Source organism: Hemiscyllium ocellatum, chromosome 38 (genome assembly GCF_020745735.1).
Source record: "Hemiscyllium ocellatum isolate sHemOce1 chromosome 38, sHemOce1.pat.X.cur, whole genome shotgun sequence".
Taxonomy (NCBI): Eukaryota; Metazoa; Chordata; class Chondrichthyes; order Orectolobiformes; family Hemiscylliidae; genus Hemiscyllium; species Hemiscyllium ocellatum.
This window is the reverse complement of record NC_083438.1, coordinates 24,769,112-24,781,180: the sequence shown is the minus strand read 5'-3', so window position 1 is coordinate 24,781,180 and position 12,069 is coordinate 24,769,112. Positions and strand designations below refer to the sequence as shown.

General features: G+C 43.4%; 1 protein-coding gene across 1 annotated transcript in view; it reads left to right on the top strand.

Moving 5' to 3' along the window:
- The first annotated feature begins 1,518 nt into the window (after positions 1-1,518).
- LOC132833910 (mucosal pentraxin-like) overlaps positions 1,519-12,069 on the top strand; it is a 44,130-nt gene continuing 33,579 nt past the window's right edge. Inside the window, exon 1 of the mRNA XM_060852570.1 lies at positions 1,519-1,694. Coding sequence (XP_060708553.1) covers positions 1,519-1,694 — 176 coding nt within the window. The remainder of the gene's footprint in view (positions 1,695-12,069) is intronic.

Genomic DNA, 12,069 nt, shown 5'->3' with positions numbered 1-12,069 from the left:
AGTTTGCATGTTCTCCCCGTGTCTGTGTGGGTTTCCTCCCACAGTCCAAAGATGTGCGGGTCAGGTGAATTGGCCATGCTAAATTGTCTGTAGTGTTAGGTAAGGGGTAAATGTAGGGGTATGGGTCGGTGTGGACTTGTTGGGCCAGTTTCCACACTGTAAGTAATCTAATCTAATGAAGTCCTGCAGGATGTCCCAGACTGGAGTCAAAGCAATTGAGCAACATTTGCACTTTTTTGTGAGATCGAACTGGAACTATTGTAAAATGCATGATGGCATATGCTGTAAGTTTCTTTTGAAAGCTTGTAAAGAAGTTCAGTCTTTTTTTTTCTGCATGTGGAGGATACATCTATCTTTGGGCCATTTTTAAATGTGTGACTCAGAACATATCGGTGACTCATTTCCCAGAGCAATAGTTCAATGAGTCACCTCCAAGCTTTGGAGTGAGGTGGGCAGTTGTTAATGCATGAGTTCCATCAAACAGGGATTTTCCATTGAATTGGTCAGAACCAGAATCCAAAATGATGTGATAGCCACTTCTGACTTGGGTACTTTCCATGTTCTCACTTACCTCTGTGTTCAGTGGGTGCTGTGTCAAACTGGCTGCAGGAGGAGCAACTATATCTATTTATTTCCTGCTAAAAACAAAAATCATGAAAGAGTTCCAAGTAACATTCTTAAAGTAGGTAACATGGTGCACGCAAAAATCAGGAGAAGTGAGTCTGACAGGTTGCTGGGATTCTGCATGAATGGGAGAAAGTGAGGTCTGCAGATGCTGGAGATCAGAGCTGAAAATGTGTTGCTGGAAAAGCGCAGCAGGTCAGGCTGCATCCAAGGAACAGGAAATTCGACGTTTCGGGCATAAGCCCTTCTTCAGGAACCCTGAAGAAGGGCTTATGCCCGAAACGTCGAATTTCCTGTTCCTTGGATGCCGCCTGACCTGCTGCGCTTTTCCAGCAACACATTTTCAGCTTTCATTCTGCACGACTGGCCAGCCTGAACACATCAGGCAAAAGTGAGGACTGCAGATGCTGGAGGTTAGAGCGGTGCTGGAAAAGCGCAGTAGGTCAGGCAGCATCCGAGGAGCAGGAAAATCGACACCTCAGGCAGGAGCCTTTTACCCTTTCTGATGAAGGGCTCCTGCCCGAAATGTCAATTTTCCTGCTCCTCGGATGCTTCCCAGCCTGTGCACAGTGCACATTCTAACCAGGTAACAAATTGCTACCAAATATTTCTGGGTGAAGGAGGTTACCTTATGAGGAAAGATTAGACAATTTGTGCCTGAAGCAATTGGAGTTCAGGAGAACGATCAGTGATTTTATTGAAGCAGCATAAGATCCTAAGGGGTTTGACTGAGTGGACAATGGGAAGATGTAAGTTCAACCAGGTGGACCTCATAGAATAGGAGTTCCCCGATTGGGGCTGTTAACTTGGTCCAATCAGGGAGCCCTGCCTGACACATATAAACAGGAGTGTCACCCGCTAAGGAGGGGGCAGGGCAGGTCTGAGGACCACCTCATGGGTCTGCTCCTGGGCCTGGCCAAACTGGCCATAAACAGATCCAGCCAGCGGGTCGTGGAGGAGGTCATTAGGCCCAACTACCTGTCCCTCTTCCGTGGTTATATTAGAGCCCGAGTGTCTCTGGAGAAGGAGCACATGGTGTCCACCCACACGCATGAGCTGTTCAGGGAGAGGTGGGCACCGCGGGGAGTGGAGTGTATTATTTCCCCCTCTAACTCTATTTTGATTTAGCCCCTGCCCTCCCCTTCACTGTTTGATCACACAGCATTGCCCTTTGATGTGAAGAGCACTGCTTATCACTGGCCACTCGGGTGCTTTCCTATCTTCCTGGTGGTGGAAATTGAATAAAGATTTGTGCACTTCGTGTCTCTCACTGTGTCTCACACCTGCACACACACAAAAAAAGAAAAATGAAAAAACAAATAAACAAGTGTCAGGGCTTCTGCTCACCCTGAAAGCTTGCTCTGAGCTAGCTGGGTCAGTGTCATGTTCCATACACATGGAAATAAAGGGTGACCTGCTGACAGGATACTGACCTTTGTGGAGTTATTTCAGTGACCCCTTGAGGAAGAACCTAAGACAGAAGATACCGTGGACCTGTATTCATATTAAAAGTACTTCCATATGATGGACTTTTTCCTCAGTAAGAGATTAATACAATTCCCTTTTGAAGACAAGAACAGAGTCATCATCCACTGAACTCTTAATACTTTTCATCTCGGCCTCCCTGTGAACATCTACATAGTGCACTGCAGGACTTCACTAAACCTCCTCAGACCTTCCAAACACATAACTCCTTCAATCAGGACAGCAGAGACATTGGAACACGACCCCCTGCAGCTTCCCCTGCAAGCCACTTACCATCCTGATTTGGAAATATATCGCCTTTCCTTCAGAGTCACTAGGTTAAAATCCTGGAGTTCACGCGCCTAACTCCATTGGGAGTCTACCTACAGCACATGGACTACAGTGTTCCAAGAATGCAGCTCATCATCACCTTCTCAAGGGGCAATGAAATGCTGGCCCAGCCAATGGTGGCGAAATCTTGTGAATGTGCCTTTTTTTTTAAAGAAGGGCGCGACAACAACGTGGTCCTTGAGTATGGCAGTCAAAACCAACAAGATTGACTTTGCATTGAAATCTCACTCCGACTTGAGGATTCCTCCCAAAGACATTTTCAGTCATGTAATGAATTTGGAAACTGTTGTTTGGACAGATGCTTGCAATAACAGGAAGCCAACATGCATTGAGAATGGCTTGAGCAGACAGACGGTATTACACTTGACGTGCTTATTGTGAGGGCATTTGTCTCACAATTTCCCACTGCTGGGGTGCATTCTCTTGCCATTCTGCTGAAACTTGAATCAACTCTGCAGGGAATCGAACCTTGTGAAGCCAGGACAGCAATTTCTCCCTCTTGGTCCTGTGGCTGAGAGAAGTGATCGGCCAGTGGTATGCCCACCGGAGGTGGGGGAGGGTCAGAAAACTTCCGTCATCCCCCTATTTTCAGCAGTTCGGAGCATTAGCGCCTGTGGTCCAGTCACTGTCTCCCTACTACTGGACTAGAGAATTCTAGGTTCAAGTCCCATCTGTACCCAGAGTATAGACAATACACTTGAAAGTAACTTGTAACCTACAAGCCCACAAATGAGGACATCCCTTCTTTATGGGGATCATATGACTGATGTGGTAGTGTCCCTACGTTTGGTACAGAAGGCTGGAGGCTGAAGTCCCTTTTCACTCCAGAGAAGTGTGACAACAGGTTGAATTGAAACACTGAGAAATAATCTCTCCTCCATTGCCCCCCTTTTAATTCTCAACTCAGTTACAGTGTCAGGAATCTCAGAGTAAACCATTCTAACTAAGCCCTCCATATATGCAGTCATCTGGTGCTATCAGCCTGAAAGGGCGGTCTGTGATACCTGAGTTTAAACATACCGACCGAAAGGGCAGTCTATGATACCTGAGTTTAAACATACCAACCGAAAGAGCAGTCTATGATACCTGAGTTTAAACATACCATACCTAAAGGGCAGTCTGTGATACCTGAGTTTAAGCAGACCATACCTAAAGGGCATGCCAAAATAAACACATACCTCCACACCTTCACTGCAATCCAAATCAGACTGATAACGGCCAAAGCTGTTCCGACGGAGATGGAAATTATCCAGGGAAGGCTTCCTAGAAATATTCAGAAAAGGCAGTGCTCTAAGATTATGAGTTGGTAGTGACATAACATTTATCTGAATGATAAATATATGATAACATAATAAAGTTGCTGTATTCCTCAAAGGTGAGATGGCCTCGCAATCCTGAGATTGTAGACAATGTTTTGGAGATATTCGTTAAATTAGGCAGCTGATGGAATTCAAATATATATACATATTTTATTTGGGATTGAAATGTAGTCTCAATAATGCTGTGCGTGACAACCCATGTAGATCAATGGAGAAAATAAATATTAAAGTCATGAGAATGAAATCTACCGTCCCAATGCTGTCTTGCCATATGTGACTTCACATCCACAATAAAATGTTTCCCACTTGTCTCCCTTCTGAATTAGACCAATATGGGTCGCTCCCTTCAGTTTAAGGGGTTAGATTCAGGTGGGAATGGGGTAACAAGTGCTGATGTATGAAGCATAACTGGATTGCATTGGAATATAATCCCTTACACTTAGTAGAGTGGGAGAGAGAGGGATCTCACAGAAACCTATAAAAGTTTAACTGGGCTAGACAGTGCAAATGCAGGAAGGATGTTCCCCATGACAAGGGAGCCCAGAACCAGAAGGGGTCATCGTCTAAGAGTACGGGTTAGGCGACTTAGGAATAAAATGAGGAGACATGTTTTCACCTGGAGAGTGGGGAGCCTGTGGAATTTCTGTGGTCAAAACTTTAGATGTTTTGAAGAAGGAGTTAGATATCGTTCTTTGGTCGAAGGGGATCAACTGGTACGGCTGAAAAGTCCAAGGGGGCTTAGTAACTCCTTCACTCTCTTTCTCGCAATCTTTGGAACACTCTTCCCCAGCCAGCAGTGGGATGTGGCCATTGACTAAATTAAAGTGCTTGGTAAATTTCCACTCAACAAGAGAGACATGGTCTGCAGAGTGGACAGACAGAAAGGGGGAGTTCAGTCCAGAACCTGAGCGACCATGGTGTGATGAAATGGTACAGGAGAGTCGATGGGCCAAATGGCCAACTCCTGCTCTAATTCTTTAAATCAACTGAATGACAGCCAGGAACATAGTCCATAACATTGGGAAGATTTCTGGCATCAGAAAGACCCAAATTAACAGAATGATTCCTGTCGGTTTAATGGACAGAAGAGCCATCTCCCACTTCATATAAATTCATTTTGATCAAAATGAATAAAAGTTACAATTATCGCAGTCATACCTTCAGAGAAGACATTGAGCTGGGAATTATATGTGCATTAACATTATACCGAGAGAAAGCAGATGAGGCAAATGAATTGAGTGCTTTTTGTGAAGGAGAGCGATTTTGTTCTTACTGTTAAAGGGATCAGAGGGATTGGGGAGAAAGCAGGAACAAGGGATGGACTTGGATGATCAGTCGTGATCATATTGCAAGTCGGCACAGACCAGAACAGCACTTGGTCTACTCCTTCAACTATTTTCTATATTCTATGGTTCGCATTCACAGTGATAGTGGTCAGTTGGGGCTGGACACAGACACACCTGCCCCAGAGGTTGGAACAATATCTCTCAATACGTTAGTTACAAAAAATCAATACTGCATTTAATAACGGGTTCAGTAAAATATTATATATAATTTTGGTTTGCTATGCTTTGCGGAAAAGAGACTACAAATTTACTACCACAGTTGACTTTGAAACACGGTAAGCTGTTTCTAATAATTCCATGTCAGGACATTCAGAGGTGTACCTGTTGAATGGAGCTGGTACCTGCTGACACTAACACCCTCCGCATTCTCAGCCGTGCATGAGATTAGTTTTTCAAATCCAGTGGGATGAATCAGTTTGAGGGTGCTCTGAAACAGGCCACTATTCATCATCCATGAATGAACTCTAACATCTGAAGTGTTTCCCGTGATCTTACTCCCATTGAGGGTCCATGTGACGTTTCCTGGGGGATTGGCTCTGACTCTGCAGGCACAAGCGAGGCCATTCTTGGAGTTGGTGCATGTTGGACCAGAAATGATGCTGGGTCTCCCTACAGAAAAGAACAATGGTGTTCAAATTATGTGCATTTTAATCAAGGAGTTGTTTTATTTACATTGAAGACCTCTTTTTATTGACTAACTAAGGGAGACAATGACATTATGTTATCTAATCCCTACAGTGCAGCAAGAGGCCATTCGACCCATCATGTCTGCACCAACTCTCTGAAAAGCATTCCATCTACCCCCATTCTTTCCTACCCCTCCCCCAATTCCCCATGGCTAATCCACCACGCCTGCACATCCATGGACAGTTCAGGACAATTCCTATGGCCAGTCCACCTATTCTGCACATCTCCAGGAGGAAACTGGAGCAACTGGTGGAAACCACACAGACACGGGGAATTTGTACAAACACCACATAGAGAATCACTGAAGGCTGGAACCCAGGGCCCTGGCACTGGGAGGGAGCAGTGCCAACCACTGAACCACCATGCCACCCTATTAATTGATAACAAGCTATTGATTGAGGTTAGGAGTAAGTGAGGACTGCAGATGCTGGAGAGTCAGAGCTGGTAAAGCATAGCGTTGGAAAAAGCACAGGTTACTCGAGTGAAATCTCCCAAATCATTTCAGATCCATGTTGTTGAGTTATATTTGAGACCAGCTTCAGAAGCTACAGGGACAATGGATTATGTTCCCAGCTAACTCAACACAGAACATTATATTTAAATCATTCATGATGCCAGCAGTAATTACAGACTATGGAAGACAGAACCATTCATCCCTCAGAATCTCTGCTGATATTCAAATAGGTCATGCCTGTTCAGCACTTCAGCGTTGTTTCTGCCGTGACATTGGTGGTCTCCTTATGTTAAAAAAGGAATTGAATTCTGTCAAATCTCAGTTTTGAGTGGTTCATTTTTCCAGTTGAGCTCTAACTTCACTGAAATCAATGACCAAAGTTGGTAGCTCCCAGGATGGTTGAGGAGAAAGTGAGGACTGCAAATGCTGGAGATCAGAGTTGGGAGTGTGGTGCAGTAGGTCAGACAGCATCTAAGGAGCAGGAGAATCAATGTCTCAGGTATATTCCTGATGCTTATTTCCACAACATCGATTCTCCTGCTCCTCAGATACTACCTGATCTGCTGTGCTTTTAGATTTGATTAGATTTCCTACAGTGTGGAAACAGGCCCAACAAGTCCACACTGACCCTCCGAAGAGTAACCCACCCCCCTCTAACTAATGTACATAGTAACTATGGACAATTTAGCTTGGCCAATTCACCTGACCTGCACATCTTTGGAATGTGGGAGGAAACCGGAGCACCCGGAGGAAACCCACACAGACATGGGGAGAATGTGCAAACTCCGCACAGGCAGTCGCCTCAGGCTGGAATCGAACCTGGGACCCTGGTGTTATGAGGCAGCAGTGCTAACCACTGTGCCGCCCGTAAATACCACATTCTCAACCAGGATGGTTGGGTCAAGCAGAAAGCCAATACATACACAGTGTGTCCAGGCATTGTGTACTAAATGGCCATAAGCTGCTGAGATCCATTTGGCATACAAGTTTAACACTGTATGTATAGTGTAAACATACCTTCATCAAACATCTGGCAAGGTGCACTTTATGGCATTTTCTTCCATTTTCAAGGAGAAATGTCTTGTAATGCACTAATTTTATGAGCAAAATGCATGTTTGGAAAATAATATCGGTCTCAGAAGAAATGATAGACCCAATTGTCTTAGTCATGGAGTAAGCTGTCTGCAGCGTAGAATTGTGCAGCTTGGAAGCAAAATCTTTGTTCCAGCACATCCATGCCAACCAGATATCCTAAATTAATTGAGTCCCATCTACCAACATCTGGCTAATATCCCTCTAAATCCTTCCGATTCATGTCCCTATCCAAGTGCCTTTTAAACAAATTTCAGGGCATTTCTGAAGCAGTCATTGTTTAAATGCAGCAAAACATGATCAGGCAGGCTTGGACTTACAAATGGCAAGGAACCAATCATGTCACACAAATACCATGCAATGTCTATCGCCGATAGAGACAATCTAACCATTACCATAACAATAGACAGCATTACCATAATTAAATCGCTCACTGTCAACATTCCAGGGATTACCATTGAGCAGAAATTCAACTGGATTTGCCAAACAAATACAGAGGCTGCAAGGACAGTCAACAGGTTGGGAATACTGCATTGGGTAATCACCTCCTGCCTTGCCAAAGCCAGCCCACTACCTACAAGGCAAGTCATGAGTGTGATGGAATACGCCCCACTTGCCTGGATGAGCGCAGCTTCCCACAAAACTCAGTAGCCTTGAACCCATCCAGAACAAAGTATCCCACTTGATTGGCATCACACCCACTCCCTCTACTATTGACGCTCAGTAGCAGCAGTGTGCAGCATCTACAAGATTACTTGCAAGAATGCACCAAGGCTTCTTAGCCAGCACCTTCCAAACCCAATGACTATTACCATCTAGAAGGACAACTGCACAAATTCATGGGACCATACTGCCTGCAAGTCTTTCTACAACTTCCTCACTATCTTGATTTGGCGACACCATTAGTTCAGTGTTGCTGAGTCAAAGATCTAGAAATCATTCTTGAATGGAATTCAAGGTGTATTTACAGCACGGTTGTTCAAGAAGGCAGCTCATCACCACCTTCTGAAGGGCAGCTACGGATGGACAAATAAATGCTGACTCAGCCAGTGATGCCCACATAAAGAAATTAGGATGTACCTGTTGAAATGAGCTGGTATTTCCTGACACTAACGCCATTTTCGTTCTCTGCCCTGCATATAATCAGCTCGTCAGATCCATTTAGGCGAGTCAGTGTCAGAGAGCTCTGAAACAGATCATTATTCTTCATCCAGGAATAGAATGTAATATCTGAAGTGTTCCTTGCGATGTTTTTCCCACTGATGTTCCATGTGATGTTTGCTGGGGGATTGGCTCTGACAATGCAGACACAAGAAGTCTCATTCTTGGCACTTGTGCAGTTCAGATCAAAGAGTATTGTGGGTTCATCTGAAGAAATGGAGCAGATTCATATGGTCATAATTGCAATCATCCACACGTTATGTCTAGATTGTGGAGTGTATTCTATTTAACTAATTGGAGAAGTTATCAAATTTTCACTGACAACAATTTAAATGCCAAAAGATATACCAAAGGGCGTTGTTGTCAAGCCAAAATTAAGAATTGTACGATATCAGGTTTACTATAAACTGTTCTCTCACTGTTCCCAGATATAATCTCAAAAATCTTTTATGAATACCTCATTTCGGTGATCGTGTGAAACTTGAAAAGGTTCAGAAAAGATTGACAAGGATGTTGCCAGGGTTGGAGGATTTGAGCTATAGTGATGGCTGAACAGGCTGGGGCTGTTTTCCCTGGAGCGTCGGAGGCTGAGAGGTGACCTAGTAAAGGTTTACAAAATTAGGAGGGGGATGGATAGGTTAAATAGACAAAGTCTTTTCCCTGGGGTCGGGAAGTCCAGAACGAGAGGACATAGGTTTATGGTGAGAGGGGAAAGATATAAAAGAGACCTAAAAGGCAACTTTTTCACGCAGAGGGTCGTGCGTGTATGGAATGAGCTGCCAGAGGAAGTGGTGGAGGCTGGTACAATTGCGACATTTAAAATGCATTTGGATAGGTATATGAATAGGAAGGGTTTGGAGGGATATGGGTTGGGTGCTGGCAGGTGGAACTAGATTGGGTTGGGATATCTGGTTGGCATGGATGGGTTGGACCAAAGGGTCTGTTTCTATGCTGCACATCTATATGACTCTAGGACTCTATCTGTCATTAGTTGTCTACATATGAAATCCCCCATGATTATCACTGTACCTTTCTGACTAGCTCACATATTTCTTTAATTGTGCTCTAGCCTCCCATGTTCTTACAGTTAAGGTAACTGCGTAAGAATGCCATAATTGTTTTTGTGTCTTTATAATTTCTCATACATATCAAAATCCATTTCCACATTGTGATTTTCCGAACCTAGGTCATCCCTGTCTGTTGTGTTAATGGTCCTTATCCTAGATTTCAGTCATTCCTACATATCCTAAAGCTGTCAAGACTCAATTGTTCTGCACCTCTCACTCTTATTGAGATAAGTTGAAATATCCTGAACTGTGCAGACAATTGTAAATGGTGAAACTCCTGTGCCCATGCCCTCTGGCTCCTCTTACTTGCCTGATTTGTGGTCATGCTCTCCTGCCTCTCAACCATGGCCAGATCAGATGCCCCAAACCCAAGACATGTGCATGCCCCCGCTTCCAAAAGTCCAGGAAATATTTCCTCCTCCAGTGTCTTCAGTGACATGTGAGCCAAATGTTTTGGAAATTCAAATATGAATTTCAGACATGTTTTCTCCAGACAAACAGACAACCTTGAACTCTGATTATGATCCATCACCAATCCTGCTATCCTTAATGTGTTCTTATTAACCACATAATTAATTCATATATTTAGGTCTGTTGTTATACGTTTTACCAACCTTACTGCCAGTTGATGTACTATGTTGAAACTTAGGGATACAAGAAACGGTGGCACAGTGGTTAGCACTGCTGCCTCACAGCGCCAGAGACCCAGGTTCAATTCCCACCTCAGGTGACTGACTGTGTGGAGTTTGCACGTTCTCCCCGTGTCTGCGTGGGTTTCCTCCGGGTGTTCCGGTTTCCTCCCACAATCCAAAAGATGTGCGGGTCAGGTGAATTGGCCATGCTAAATTGCCCGTAGTGTTAGGTAAAGGGTAAATGCAGGGGTATGGGTGGGTTGTGCTTCGGCGGGTCGGTGTGGACTTGTTCGGCCAAAGGGCCTGTTTCCATACTGTAAGTAATCTAATCTAATCTAAACCTAGTCACTTAAAAGACGCTCAGCAAATAAGTAGCTATATCTCCTTATTAGCAGAGTAAAATGCATTCCTGAGGCTGGAAACATTTAGGTTAAAGTAAAACCAACAGAACACCTCTTTCCCTTCCTCCTCATAACTCGCTTACTCACTGAATTCCAAAAATCTATTAATGTTGTACTCGAGATTAGTGGCACTCAACTAACTGTTTCTATATGCTTCCAAGACATCTTAATAGAAAGCCAATTTTATTTGCCTCTTACTTCAGCTGTCCTTTCACTCGTTAAAATTATTATTATGGATTCACAATAAAAATCTTACATTATAGTTTTCAGTTTAAAATGTAAAGTAAAAAGAGAAATGTAGTTAGATTTGTAGAAATCAAATGTAGATTATTTTTGACCAGCAACCGAACACACTACACAATCAAATAGATAACAAATTAGTTAATTTGTCTCTTAAATGTCATGACCGGTCAGAATGCATTTGCCTGTTTCAAAATTTAAACAGAGCTTATTAATTAACTGTCAGCCAACACTAACTGGTATATTGTATAAGGCAACATCACAACCAATCAAACTCCATTTGGCAACCAATTAACACTTTCCATCAAACAGTTTAATAATGGGTACTCTCCCAAAATATGCCATTTTTGAAATTTGACCTGATTTGTGCATGATCAAATATCAGGAAAAATGTTCTGAAGAAGGGTCACTGGACAAGAAACTGAAGTCCACTTTCTCTCCACAGATGCTGACAGACCTGCTGAGTTTTCACAGCAATTTCCAGCATCCCCAGTTCTTTGGACTTCTGTTTGAACAAATGTTTTGTTTCAGCAAAACTGAAGATTTGGGCCAACAAATCAGCATGAACGAAATATTTCTTGGGAGAAAATAAATATACTCACTGGTTTACCATGAGGATTACATTTGTGTTAGGGATGGATTAACTGTCTGAAGTAATTAAAATGCAATGCATTGAGAGAGTAACTGTTGAATTGAGTTGGTATCTGCTGACACTCATGCCCTACTAGTTCCCTCTTATGCATGACATCCGTTTATCTAATCCCTGCTGGGTGAGTCAATGCCTGCGAACTCTGAAGCAGCCTATTGTTCATCGTCCAAGAATGAACTGTAACATCTGAAGTGTTCTCTATGATGTTTCTGCCACTGAGATTTCATGTGATATTTGCTGGAGGGGTGGTGGGGGGTGGGGGGGGGCGGGGGGGGGGGGTTGTTGGCTCTGACTCTACAGATACAAGATATCCCATTCTTCTCTCTGCTGCAACTTGGATTTGATACAACTCTCGGTTTATCTAAAACAAAGCAAAATACAGGATTCTATTTATCAGCATTTAATTCCTCCAGGTGCAAAGTCAGAAGTTAGTCAGTTAATGTTTGGAGGAAATGAATGGCACCACCAATATTATTCTAGTCCAGATCAAATCCCCTCAAAATATAATAAGAAGAAAGCTTTTCGTATTTGAAAAGTAAGTGCAAGAGGTTGTGTTCCAGATGCAATTTGATTGGCCAAACT